This window comes from Monodelphis domestica, chromosome 2 (assembly GCF_027887165.1).
Source record: "Monodelphis domestica isolate mMonDom1 chromosome 2, mMonDom1.pri, whole genome shotgun sequence".
Lineage (NCBI taxonomy): Eukaryota > Metazoa > Chordata > Mammalia > Didelphimorphia > Didelphidae > Monodelphis > Monodelphis domestica.
In genome coordinates this window covers 198842290-198857227 of record NC_077228.1, presented here as the reverse complement: position 1 = coordinate 198857227, position 14938 = coordinate 198842290, and the positions used below count along the sequence as shown (strand labels likewise).

The 14938-nt window shown below is 34.2% G+C and overlaps 1 protein-coding gene across 6 annotated transcripts in view; it reads right to left on the bottom strand.

Annotated features, from left to right (window-relative positions):
• Positions 1 to 14938, bottom strand: part of NPEPPS (aminopeptidase puromycin sensitive) — a 120233-nt gene that overhangs the window by 29433 nt on the left and 75862 nt on the right. For all 6 annotated transcript variants that reach the window (XM_016430510.2, XM_016430512.2, XM_001372099.4 and 3 more), the window contains exons 5-12: positions 13800 to 13907; positions 11866 to 12066; positions 11322 to 11418; positions 11180 to 11213; positions 10078 to 10192; positions 7396 to 7560; positions 4607 to 4711; positions 3111 to 3171 (exon numbers count right to left, since the gene is read on the bottom strand). In XM_016430510.2, coding sequence (XP_016285996.1) covers positions 3111 to 3171; positions 4607 to 4711; positions 7396 to 7560; positions 10078 to 10192; positions 11180 to 11213; positions 11322 to 11418; positions 11866 to 12066; positions 13800 to 13907 — 886 coding nt within the window. The remainder of the gene's footprint in view (positions 1 to 3110; positions 3172 to 4606; positions 4712 to 7395; positions 7561 to 10077; positions 10193 to 11179; positions 11214 to 11321; positions 11419 to 11865; positions 12067 to 13799; positions 13908 to 14938) is intronic.

Below are 14938 nucleotides of genomic sequence, written 5' to 3'. Positions count from 1 at the left end.
CAGTCAGGAACTTGCAGAGCACAAACTAGGGAAGCCCTGAAATTTACAGGTCCCCAGATGGAGCTGTGAAAGCAGCAGGATGACACAAAAGACCTGAGCTAAGGCCATACAATCCAGGTCTCCTCTGGCACTCAGAAGTGAGCAGAGACCAATACTAATATAAAATATAAAAAGAAATAAACTGGGAAAATGTGGAAAAACTAACAACAAAAAAGAACCTTACCATAAAAAGCTACTATAGAGTAAAAGAGAAGCTCAAGACAAACACAAAAGACAATGACTTGAAAATATCTACAAAGAAAAATGCAGATTGGAACATAAGCCTAAGGGAAATTCCTAGAAGATCTAAAAAAAAAAAGAATGTTTTTAGAGAAGTAAAACAATGATTAAAAAATCAAAGAAGAGTGACAAGGATAATTTGGGTAAAAAAAATGAGAGCTATGTAGGAAAATTACAAAAAAGAGTATTAATAGCTTGTTAAAATTGAGTTATAAAAACACCTCAATTTCCAATTCTGTGCAACCACAACAAAATAGCTGCTATAAATATTTTTGTTCATAAAAGTCCTTTTCCTTTAATATCTTTGGGATACAGACCTAGCAGTGTATTGTCAAAGGGTATGTGCAATTTTTTTTAGCCCTTTGGGTAAAGTTCCAAATTATTTTCCAGAATGGTTAAAACAGTTCATTACTCCACCAGCAGTTCATTAGTGCACCTATTTTTCCCTCATTCCTTCCAGCATTTGTCATTTCTGATAGGTGTGAGGTGGTACTTCAGAGTTTTAATTTGCCTTTCTCTAATCAATAGTGATTTAGAGCATTTTTTTCACATAAGATAGCTTTGATTTCTTCTGAAAACTGCCTATTTATATCCTTTGACCATTAAATCAATGGGGAATGGCTGAACAACCTGTGATATATGATTGATATAGTGCTATTATGCTATAAGAAATGACTGGGGCTGGGGGGTGGGGGGGGGGGGGGGGAGGTGTGCTCAGAAAAACATGGCATGACCTATATGAACTGATGCAAAGTGAGAAGAACCAGGAGATTATCATGCATATTAACAGAAATATTGTAATAATGCTAAACTGTGAAAGATTTTGGAGAAGTGACGAACCCTGAGTGCAAACTGAAGTATAATTTTCTTCTTTTTGAAATATGGTTAATATAGAAAAAAATATTTTGCATAACTTCACACAAATAACTGATGTTTCTTGCCTTCTCAGTGAGTGTAAGAGGGAGGGAGAGAATTTGGAATTGAAACATTTTTTTAGAAAGAATGCTAAAAATAAATTGAAATGTTAAAAAATTTTTTTTTTGCAAAACATATGACATCACTTATTACATGTATATAGGGGTATGTGATTTGGGGTTTAGGCTTTTAAAAAAATCACTCTATAGCAAATATGAATAATATGGAAATAGATATCAAGTGATAACATTTGTACAACCCAGTGGGATTGCTTGTTGACTCTAAGAGGTGCGGAAGGAAGAGGGAAGGGAAAGAAAATAAATCATGTAAACATGGAAAAATATTTAAAAATTAAAAAATAAAATAGAATGTTTTTTAAAATACTGAAAAAAATAATTCCTTATAAAATAAGCACTGGTTAAATGGTAAAATAGGTACAAAACCTCAATGAAGAAAAAAATCCATTAAAAATTAAAACTGGACAAATGGAAGATAAAGAGTACAGGTGACATCAAGAAAACAATAAAATCAAATCAGAAGACTGAAAAAATACAAGACAGTCATCAGACTCAATTAAAAAAAGAATTTTTTTTTTAAACCCTTACCTTCTGTCTTGGAATCAATACTGCGTATTGGTTATAAGGCAGAAGAGTGGTAAGGGCTAGGCAATGGGGGTCAAGTGACTTGCCCAGGGTCACACAGCTGGGAAGTGTCTGAGGCCAGATTTGAACCTAGGACCTCCTGTCTCTAGGCCTGGCTCTCAATCCACTGAGCTTCCCAGTTGTCCCTCAGACTTAATTTTAATGGCAAGCAGATTTGCGTTTTCACTCCATTCTGCAAATGCTGCCCTGCCTGGTCTTAATTCCCTGGGACAAGAAGCCCCATATCCCATGGCATTCTGCAGCCTTCTGGCCCTGCTCCCTTCTTTCCTGATTCCTTTTGTCTGTTGTCTCCCCCTCTATATTGTAAGATCCTTAAGGATAGAAACTGTCTTTTTTATTAATTATATTCCCAGAGTTTAGCACTGTACCAGGCATGTAGCAGATGCTTAATAAATGTTTGCTGATTTAGAATGGATGCAAGTCAGTCCTTGGTCACAAGATCTTTTTCTGACTATCCCTTGACAATGTAGCCACAACATCATCCCCTTAATCTCAACTGCTTGTAAAGGTTTATCTACATTCCAATTTTTCCTCTCCCAATAAATTAATCCCAGACTTAATATTGACTTGTACACATGAAAAATCGAAAAGGAAATTAAAGAAAAGCACACCAAAAGAAAGTATATTTAGGGAGGCCAGAACACTTAATTTCATTATAGTAATCTTACAATTAAACTATACCCAGGTTACATTGGGAATTTTGGCATTTGGATATCTATTTTCCATATCCTTCCCTAAATGTTTTAAGAACTTTTTTTTATTTTGAAGAACTCGGAACTTTTGTATTTGAGCAATACCTATTAACTCTCATTTGTGCAATCAGTAAATAAGGGTAAGCATCAGTAACTGTGAACATTATAATCAGAACATACTGGTAATCACCTCCTTGCAGGTGATTTAATAGTCAATTTAACTATTAAGTCTAATAATAAAGAAAAAGTTCTAGAATCTGGACAGTGGTGCCTAGGGTGTTCTGCTTGTGGTAAATATAGTACCTTTAAATAACCAAAGTAGCTGTACATACAACTATGGTGAATAGAATAGCAGAAGACAATTATTTCTGACCTACTGAGGCTCACTCCTTGACATAGACAATACACTTACCCTACTGTACACAAATCTAAATAGAAAACTGGGCATATGAGTAAATCTGAAACTGTTATGAGTCAATTACTCACAATCACACTGAAGGCATTCTAAATATAAAGTTTAAACCTTTATTCCTTTGCACAACCCTGAAATATTAAAGATTACCTGTGGCTGCATTCTTCTGTTGGAACTTGGTTAAGTATAAGTTCATTCCTTTCTTAAAGTCCTGAAAATACACAAGTTTTAAAAAGGTAGTTTTGATACAATGTCAAATTTGTGCCCAACTTTACATGGACATTCCCATTTATCAGAATTAGACAAGTATTACTTTTTATCTCGATCTGTTTCTACATTCTGGTATTTGAAGGTAATTATAGTTATTTTCAAAGTTATAGATATACATTTTCAATGCCAATGGACCTTCTTTCCTTCTAAATCCTTTTGCCTGCTACTACTCCTTATATCCATTTCTCTTCCACCACTATTGTAACCATTAAAAACAAAATCTTACCCAGAAGAAAATAAAGAAAAAATCTTAAGAAATACCTAAAAAGAAAGTTACCAGGAAATTCAAGAAAAGGTCACAGACAAGCAGGACCATACTTGTACTAATACAATGTTAATTTAACATATATTTTAAATAAATTTTAACAAGCTACTCTTAAAGAAACTCAAGGTTTTATATAAGCCTCTTTCTTTTATTCTTTGAATATGAAAATAGTTATGTTTGTCAGATTCATACTTTTAAATAAAAATTTATAAAGATTCTTCCCTGTTTCCATTTAACATATAAATCATCTAAATTCTTTTACATAATCAATAAGAGATCATGGTAATCAAGTTAAACAAAAGCTAATGACAAATGAAAATCTGGAAACATTTCTACAAATAAGGACTTATTTAGTCATTAGAAATTTAATTCATGACACATGTAAAACCCAATGGAATTGCTCATTAGCTATTGGAGGGGGGTGGGAGGAGGGGAGGGAAATAACATGAATCATGCAACCATGAAAAAATATCCCAAACTAATTAAATAAATGAATAAACTTAATTTTAAAAAGAAATTTAATCAAAGGGGGCAGCTGGGTAGCTCAGTGGATTGAGAGCCAGACTAGAGATGGGAGGTCCTAGGTTCAAATCTGGTTTCAGACACTTCCTAGTGTTATAGGGAAATGAGCAGGAGATCCTGCAAAGGCAGAAGCCGGAAGAATCTAGAACTCTGGAGAAGTGACAGGGCTGTTGCTTCTTCTAAGAGACAGTGTCAAATTAGTTATTTCAATTAGATATTTCACTAGCTGTGTGGGCAAGTCACTTAGAAAAGAAAAAAATTTAATCCAAATAGAAAATTTATTTTTAAAAAAATCTTTACCTTTTGGCTTAGAATCAATCCTAAGTATTGGTTCCAAAACAGAAGAATGATAAGGGCTGGATAACTGAGGTGAAGTGATGCCCAGGGTTACACAACCAGATATATCTGAGGTCACACTGGAACCTAGAACCTCCTGTTTCAAAACCTGCCTCTGTCCAATGAACCACTTACCTACCTCAAGAATTCATTTCTAAGGCTTACATACTAACAAATCAACACATTTACTCATAAACATGAAGTAATGTCTCACTATTAAACTTTATCACAAATAGTAGATTTTTTTTTTTACCTTATCCCCAATGTAGTCATGCAACATTCTGATGACAGATGCCCCTTTGCTATATGATATGGCGTCAAATATCTCATCAACTTCTGAAGGATGGCCCACACTGACCTGGCAAACATGATGTGATTCAAGGTTAATAAAGTAGAGAAAATGCAAAGCTATATTACTTTTTTGAAACTAATGCCATTAATAACTTTATAAACCATAAGAAATTTGTTTCATTGCAATGCTAATAAAACAGAATGACCATATCTCCTTTTATTCATTATTCTCTCACAAAATAAAATCAATCTTAAAAAAAGTACTTGTCTACAAGTATTTATGTGATGGCAAAGAAATGGAAGCTAAAGGGATATTCATCAATTGGAGAATGACTAAACAAATTGTGGTATCTGATGGTGATGGAATACTATTGTGCTATAAGGAATGATGAACAGAAAGAGCTGGAAAGACCAACATGAACTGATGCAGAATGAAATAAGCAGAACCAGGAAAACACTGTATACAGTAACAGCAATATTGTGGAATGATCAAAGGGATAGATTTAGCTACTCTCAGCAATACAGTGATCCAGGACAATTCTGAGGGACTTGTGACAAAGAATGCTATCCAACTTCAGAGAAAGAACTGTTGGAGTAGGAATGCAGATGAAAGCAAATACTATTTCACTTCTTTATTTGTGGATATGTTGTGGGGTTTTAGTTTTATAAGATTAGTCACTTACAAAAATGTACAGTATGGAAATATGTTTTACATGATAATACATGTATAACCCAGACTTAACCGCTTGCTAACTTTGGGAGGAGGAGGGATCAAATAACTTTGGAAAATTTATGTGGAAATTTGTTATTGCATGTAATTTGTAAAAGTAATTAAATTAAAATCAACCCAACAAGACTGTGTGAAATAAAAGGAGGAATCAAAGAAAAAAAGTTAGGGGACTGGGGATGGTTTGTTTAATGAGGGAACCCTAAATCAATAGATGTTTTGTTTACTATCTCACACTAAGAGTAATTACTTATAAAACACGTTCAAGACCCTCATTCTTAGAACTTTTTTTTTTTCAGGTGCATTAACCAGGATAAAGAAAGGTTAGATGACAATCAACAGTGGTAAGAAGGACAATGAAAATAGTTAGACTTCCAGACTCCAATTTGAAAATGTTCAGGTCAAGTTATTCTTTTTTTCAGGTTAGGTCCTTTTTTTAAATTTTATTTTATTTTCAGTTCCAAACTGTCTCCTTTCCTTTCCTCTTCCCCTACCCGCTGGGAAAGAAAGGGAAAAAAACCCTATTACAAATTTGTATTGTCACACAAAACAAATTCCCACATTAGCCAGGTCCAAAAAAGAAGTAAAGAAAAGGAAAGATATTTCAATCTGGACTCTACTTTTCTATATGAAAGAGGACAGTATGTTTAAAAGGGGTTCTTTGGAATTATGTTTGGTCATTGTGTTGACCAAAATTAGTAAATCTTTCAGATTTCAATATCTTTATAATATTGTTGTTGTTATGTAAAATGTCCTGGTTCTGCTCAGTTCACTTTGGATCAGTTCATATAAGTCTTCCTGGGTTTTTCTGAAGTCATCTTTTTCATCATTTCTTTCAGCACAAAAGTGTTTGATCACATTCATATATAATAATTTGTTCATCCATTCTCCAAGTGATAGGCAACCCTCTTAGTTCCCAATTCTTTGTTACCACAGAATATTTTTGTACCTATGGGACTCTTTCCCCTTTCTTTGAACTCTTTGAAGTAGACTTAGGAGCAGTATTTGTGGGTCAAAAGGCATGCAAATATTCAACACCTTTTTGACAGTTCTAAATTGCTTTCCAGAATGGATGAACTAGCTTATCGTTTCATAAACAATGCATTAGTATCCTCTCCAGCATTTCTTATCTACCATTTTTTAATCTGGCAAGTGTGAGGTAGTACCTCAGTTATTTAAATGTGTATACCTCTATTAGCTGTTTAAAGCATCTTTCATATGGCTAGTGATAGCTTGCATTTCTTCCTCTGAAAACTGCCAATTCATATCCTTTGACTATTTATCCATCAGAGAATGGCTCTATGTGTGAAAATTTTGCTCAATTACCAATATATCCTAGAAATGAGACCTTTATCAGAGAAATGTGCTACAGAGATTTCCCTCCAGTTTCCTGCTTTCCTAATTTCCACTGCTAATTTTGTTCATTCAAAAACTTTTACATTTTATCAAAATGATTCACAGAACTTCCTAAGCACCTCTCTATCTTCTGTTTGGTCATGAACTCTTCTGCTATCCATAGATGTGATTAGTAATTTCTACCATGTTCCCACTAATTTTTCATGTAAGTTCTTAAAATGTAATTTAATGGCAACAAATTCTACCCCTAAAGAGCTTACAGTTAATAACTATGTACAGTGAAGGGCAATCTTTAATGTGGGACTAAAGCATTCATAACTATCATTCAAAGAGGTAGTTTATTACTATACTTTTAGTCAGCAAATATTTGCTGAATCCCGCCCAGAGTCTATACTATTCTAGTAGAAATTTATACTAAAATCAAACAAATTTCCAGTCTACTTTAAAATTAACCTAAATCAGAAGTTAGCCTTACTAGATTTTCAAAAGACTGGAAACATCAGACACAGCAGATAAAAGTAAAGTTAACCATGCAATCTTCTCCCCTTTTTGGATTCCTCAAGAAAATTTCCTGTATAACAAGTTATTTATTTCATTGAAAAGTGAGATAACTTTAATTGTAGGGCTAATTGGGTGGGAGTGGGGTGGGGAGGGACAGTTTTACTTACTTCAATAGGATGACTATTATCTAATGCATCAAGTTCCTGGGCTCGCGTATAATCCGCAGAAACAAACTGAGTCCAGATATCATATTCTGGGAAGCAGTGATCTACACATAGATATTCAATCCAAGAGGCAAAGCCTTCATTTAGCCAAAGATGAGTCCACCATTCCTAATAAAATAAAATTAAATTGAGGAGCGTTTTAAGAAAACATCGATTCAACTAATTCATAAAGCATTTCACTTAGCCCATGCCCTAAAACTAGCAATTTGATGAATTACAAAAGCAAATCAAAATACTTTTAAGCAGTCCATTTTGGGGGAGAAAGTTGAAATTTCACAAAAAAGGAAGTCAAGCAGAACCATATGAAGCAGTCTTTAGAAGTTTAGAGAGGGTGTCTCTCAAATGACACAAAGCACTTTTAAGTAGCTTTCAAGATATTGAAATGTGTAGGAAAAAGAGATGTGAAAAAGGAAAGTAGCAATGGGTGAGATGTCAAAGAGATCAGAAATGAGAAAATGTCTGTGTAGGGATTATACCAGAAGTTATCTACAAAGAGAACAGAGGGGTATTGGGAGAAATAAGGAAATGTACAAGAGCCAGTTCATGCTTGCAAAAAATTGCTACTGTCAATCATAATCATAACCTAGGAATTATATGAATGACAATGAAGGACATGAGCAATGAGCTCTTTGGAATTCTTTATTTGTAACAGGGCAATTTGAAATTGTATCCTGAATAAAAATTACTTTCATTCATATTTTAGAGAAAAGATCTTGATATAATTTTCATTACATTTGATAAGACAAATGTAGGATGAATTCCAATTAAAAGCAAAATTACTTCCAAATTCACTTTGAAATTCCAAGGTCACATTTTTTTTCAATATCCATTTTATAAGTTATAAGTGGTCACTAGTCATAAATACTCCATGCTATTTAGTCCAATTAAGACTATAAGCTAGTATAAAATTTTCTCCAATCTATATGCAATGAGATACATTTATGTCAGTTACTTTAAATTTAATGGTATCAAAGAGTTGGCATTTAATGACTGGGAAAATTAAAGTTATATTAAAATGTGAAAAACAAACTCTTCCAGTAGAGTGCTATCATTCCTAGAGATCTCTCCAAGAAGCCACAACTCGCACTCTCTTCTAAACGCTATGTAGGTGGCACCTGGGTGGCTCAGTGGATTGAGAGCAGGTCTAGAGATGGGAGGTCCTGGGTTCAAATCTGACCTCAGACACTTCCCAGCTGTGTGACCCTGGGCAAATTACTTTACCCTCCACTGCCTAGCCCTTACCACTCGTCTGCCTTATGACCAATATACAACAGTTATTCTAAAACAGAAGATGAGAGCTTCCAATAAATAAATAAATAAACAAATAAATAAATGAACAGATAAACTAATTTCAGTGAGATAGTTCCACATACCTATCAACTTTCAAGCATAAGGATACCATTTTTATACTGAATTTATAAATATATAGTTTAATCCTTACCTTCTGTTTTAGAATTGATACTAAGTATCAGTTCCCAGGCAGCAGAGCAATATGATCTAGGCAAGTGGGATTAAGTGACTGGCCCAGTCACACAGCTAGAAGTGTCTGAGGCTAGATTTGAACCCAGGATCAGCTATCTCCAGGCCTGGCTTTCTATACACTGAGCTACCTTGCTGTCCCTTGAACTATATTTTAGGGAAAACATTTCCCCCTCAAAATAAAATTTTAGGTATGCAGTTATCAAAGAAAAGGATTAATTTTGATGAAATAAAAAGGTGGGCTTCCTTTAGAAATCTCAGCTATGTCATGTTGGTTTGATAAATTCCTCATTCTTTTCCTTGTTTTGACAAATGGACCCAAGCTCCATCCAAGTCACGTTCTCTTCTTTGGCAGCCTGAATACCACAGTTAGGGAATTTGGCTACCTCCAGAATCACCAAATCCTTTCACTGCAGTGTTACTTCTAGTTCATTTATTAAATACTGTGCTTTTGGCATAGCAATCTATTCCCCAACCTCTAACACAGTTGGCTTCCATAAATAGTATTTGTTTAAGCAGTGAGAGAAGAGTGGCAGACTAAGTCTGAAGGACAGGAACTATTCACTGTAGAAATCTAGTAAACAAGGTTTTTCAGTATTACAGTGTGGGAATTTATAAACACCTTTTAGCTCTACCATTTTCTCTTTGCTTTGATTTCCTTTTAAAAGAAAGAAGGGAAAGGAAGGGGGTGTCTGACAACATAGAAAGATTAAGTCCAGAAATTACTGTAGTGTAAAAATAAAAGACCCATAAAAATGCTTAAAGAAGTGACCCCAGAAGCTCCACCCGGCATCAAAGTAGCTGTTTAGCTTGGTATTTGATCAGGAACTTTGTCTTACTACCATCGAAACTTAATACATTGGTATATCTGAAGGATATTTAGTTAATGAAACACTTATAAGCAAATATGAAAACAAGCTTAACACCCTTTCTGCTAATAAATAATATTTTAAAACACTTAGCCAATAGGATTTTAAAACTCACTTTTCAGGTACACCTTTTAAAATAATTCCTCTCCATCACCCAATTATTTCCTTTTGCATAATATTCCAGCCAACCCCTGAAATGCTGTGTAGTGAAGAGGATGTACAGCAGTAGCAAGATGAAGGTAAATATATATTGAAAACACTTAAAAATATTAGATACCATAGTAACAAGATTTCCAAACCATTGATGGGCGAGTTCATGTCCCACAACCAGAGCAACCCACTGGCGGGATGAAGAACAGGAGTTTTTTGGATCAATAAGCAATGCAGTCTCCCTTTGTTTAAAAAAAAAAGGGGGGGGGTGATTAATACAACAAGAAAAATCAAAGTAATAATAAGAAAAAAAAACGCTGAAAAAATTTCCCTGCAAAATAGTGCATAAAAACATCACATTCTATTCCAGAGACCTATAAGGAAAGTATTATCCATTGTACATAATGTAAGACAGAAAAAAAAAACACCAATTAGATTAGATCTTAATAGAACTTCTGAGTACTTATAAAAGATCAAAGACTTAACCAGAAAGGCACCCACTGGCTTTGAAGGTAAAATATGAGACTGTCTAAAAGTATGGAACTTCACCTAAAAGATAAGGAAGAATATCTTGTGTTTCTCTAAAAATGGAAAAAAAGAAAAAATGCATTCCACATAAACAAAAAAACAAAACACTGAACTGAATGTTTAAAATGTAGTTCATCTGGCAACTAAAAGTAGAAGTTGGGAACTTGTTTGCAGACAGCACTTGTCTGTATTGTGCTAAAAAGAGATGTAAAAACCTAGCTAGAAAATGCCCAACTGTGAACAGTTTTCAAAGCTGGAGAAATAATTATGAAGAGATCATACATCAAGCAAAATGGCATGTCTGACCAAAAAGAGTAATTTTGAAAATGCTACCAATACTCATGTTAAAATCTTCCAATTTTACACTGTAGGTGCGAAATGCTTATATGACTTTCTGAAATGCAACCCAGGGGCATTAAAAAAAAAAAGAATAAGAGGGGGCAGCTGGGTGGCTCAGGCTCAAAACCCTTACCACTCTTCTGCCTTGGAACCAATACACAGTATTGATTCCAAGATGGAAGGTAAGGGTTTTATTTAATTTTTTTAAAAAAGAAAGAAAGAAAATGAATGATAATTACTCAAAACCAATACTACTGTTACTCAGTAATTGTTTGATATTCACATAGGATGAAGTCCAATAGCAGCAGCTCTTATATATGCAAACTAAGAAAGTTGAGACAGGCAATGTACTATTAACATACCTGTAAGTAACAAGGCCCCAGTTCTCCATGGCACCTTTACAAAATAAACACCAAAAAATTAAGATATTTATGATACATTCTACCTTCTCATAATATAATTAAAGATCAATACAATCCAGCAATAAAATGAAATTTACTTTACCAGCTGCAAAGTCTGCAATAGCAATGAGATCAATTTTAGGTAGAGGATAAGGAACATTGAAGTAGTCCTTATAAAAAGGCAGAGTTTTAGCAGCAACCTACAAAAACATGAACACAAGAAGAGGCCTGATAAAGCTTTTGATTGTAATGGACAGATACATCATAAGGGAAATCTGTACCTATTCTGAATATCTTAAGTTTCTAAACGCAAAAAACACCACCTCCAAAAGGATATCCAAATCCCAAGATTTATGAAAAGTATACAATTATCCAAATTTTAGTCAATAAATGATATTAAAGTTAACTATACCATTATCATCCTGTCCCTGAATAAAAGTCAATATCTCTTTTAAGTCTCTCTTTAAGACTTTTTAAGTCTTTAATTTACATGTTTGTAAACCAATTCACTATCAAGTTAAGATTTCCTATTATCTAGTAATAAAACTACAAAGACACAACAAATTTTATGTGATCATATAAATCAAGTAAAATGATCCATCAGAAATGCAAACCCTCCAACATGGATCCCCACCAAATATATTTACCTCCAACGCAAATTTTCCTTGTTCTGCTTTCCCAACGGGTGTATAAACTCGAACACATACACCATCTTTTGACCTTGTCTCAACAAAGTCATATTCTCCCACAACAAATGCCACCAAATATGTTGACATGATAGGTGTGCGGGCAAACTTCACTTCAACCAAATTTTCATCATCAGGGTATGGTTTTCGGTCAATTATATTCTTTCGAATACCAGAAAAAGAAAGACATGTAAGTTAGTTACTGATACACACAATCTACAAGAGTAAAACTTTTCTTTAGTTCCTTCTTTCCCATTTAGTACCCTTATCAATTCCCACCCACAAAAGGTCCAGGTCTATTACATAGTCCTGATTTCCCCAATCAAGTACTGAAAGCTCTCTAACTTATTTATACTGTATGTTGGGGATCAAAATTTAACTTTCTCTGGGAAGGATTTGCATTTTTTAAAACCCTTATTTTGTCTTAGTAACAACACCAAGACAGAAGAGCAAGGGCTAGACAAATGAGGTGAAGTGACTTGTCCAGGGTCCCACAGCTAGGTAGAGTCTAACCAAACACAGGTCCTCTTGACTCCAGGCCTGGTATTCTATTCACTGAGACACTTAGCTGCCCCAAGGATTTGTATTATAAAAGATACTTGGAGCAACTGAATATGTGATTTGCTAATGGGAAATGTTATACAATGTCCAAGTTAGAAATGCTTTTTGAAATCCTTTCTTAACCAAGTTGTACTTCTTTTAGGAAGAGTGGCATCATAGGGTGATATCTTGACTTGCACTATGAATTGGATTCGAGTGATGCAGAACTGCACAAGTCGTCAATTTCACTCTCTTCCAATGTAATTAAAACCAAGTGACAAGACAAAAGTTAGGACAATTGGCAATGACCTAGAATGCAGTAGATGATCTTGACATCTTTAATATCTGATCAAGTTCTAAGTGCTCTGCAGCACCTGCTTCAGCCCCTTTCATGGCCTTTGGAACAAACTGTTCTCTTCTGTCCATTCTTCCAGGGGAAGTCTTTACATGCTAGGGATAGACATCCCCTTGACTCATCAATGAGTTGGAGGCCTGTTGGTTACCTCAACCTGGTTTAGCCAGTCTGCTGACATGGTTGACACATTTATTGGGGTGTGGCTGCTGTGCATACACAGGTGAGAGTAGAGTATCCAACATCAGACAGTTTGAAAAACTAGCCAAAGTTTACCTGTGGAGGCCCCAACCAATTTTACATCTTATAAGTCCTATTATCTCCTACAACTCAGGTTCCCTATTTATGTCAACAAAAGCAAATCTTAGGTAAGAATAAAAAAACTCAAAGAACTAAAGGTACAAATTGCTGTTTTGGCTTTAGGTATTATTACATCTTTCCTGGAATGTTTGCCTTTTAATTAGTTGACAAAGTACAAAGGAACAAAATTGTGGAACTCTGGACACTTGGAACACCAGTCAGGGTGGGAGAAGTCAATTTGGAAGCTTCTGAGCAGTAGTGTCTTTCCAGTGTTACTGGAATCATATCATGACTGCCTCCAACTCTACCTACTTGTAATGTCACTGGCCAAGGGAGTCCTTTAAAAACCACAATATAGGTAGACTGTTGCTTTTCTTATAAGTAAGGTTAGCCTTGGCTATATAAAAATTCAATTCTAAAATGTTTTACTACCAATACACTTCCAATGACAGAAACATAAATTTTACAGCTTACTGAGAAAATGTCAAACTCCTTTCCCTCACTATGTAGTGAAAACTACTGTTTTAACTAGATTCTTGCTTAGCTATTTGCTTTTGACTATACTCTAAGAGGTCATTTCTTTCAAAAGAGTATGGACAGTAAGTTTTATGAAAGCACTTAAGAAAAAGCTAAACCAGTAAATCAAATTTCTGATAGCTTTGTTGCAAAAATTCCAAACTACTATTTATTTACCCATACACACCATGTTTGATAAAGCTACTCTGTCCTTAGGGACAACCAATGAGATGTCAAATGTTGCTTTGATAGCAGGTTCATCCCAGCAAGGAAAAGCCCTCCGGGCATCAGTAGCCTTAAGAAAAGAAAAAAATTATAATTTCTAAATGAGCAAAATAGGAAATTTCATAAAGAAATCATAAAACATTGGATTTTCTGTTAGCTATCACCTATTAAAAGTCTTGATAATAAATAGTATAGTAAGAGTTTAAATTACAATTCTGCTTTTCAGCACAAAAATTTCAGAATTTACTTTTAGCTTACTACAAATAGCTTTAACCAATAATGTTCACCCCATAAAAGAAAGCATGTAATAAAATATAAAACTAACTATATAAGGTTAGGATAGGACAAGAAGAAAAGTCAACTCCCTTATTAAAAAAAAAAGGCAAATTAGTTATGGAGCTAAGGAATAAAAAAGACCATTTGAAATGCAGAACAGTTATGGTTTTATACTGGAGAAGTTCTCCTCAACTTATCTGGTCCTTAGAACTCAATTCTAGATATCCCAATGTGCTTCATTGTTTAATGGGAATTTTACAAACTATTATTATAGCATAGACTATATATTAAAATAGTAATTATATCGTCTAAACTCTCTAGGAATAGTTTAATGGGAATAGAAATGTTATGAGTTATATATTTTCGCTGAATAAAAATGAATGTACTACTCAGCTCTATTAGTTTCCAAAAATAATATTCCCTTTTGACAAAAAAAAGGAAAAAAAGCTAAAATATGTATTTTTTTAAAAAAATCAACAACCAAATCTTTCTCAAAAGAAAACAGAGTAGGAATTTGGCAGATAAAGTCAAAATCTCTAAGTAATTAAGCTCTAAATAACATTCCCCATTATACAGGAAATAATCTTTATTCTTTAGGTGGTCTAGTTTTAGTAGGAAATTACCACTGTTTTCAAACAGCAAAAGAATGCATTTGATTATGAAGAGTTCTATTTCTACAATCAATCCAAACAGACATCAAGTTCAAGTATCTGTCTGTTTTTGTTCCTTATAAATGTAGCTGTACATGATGTCCCAAAAGTCTCAGCCCAGTTTTAAAGTTAAAACTGGGCTGAGACTTTGGGGACACAAGTGAAGATTTGATCA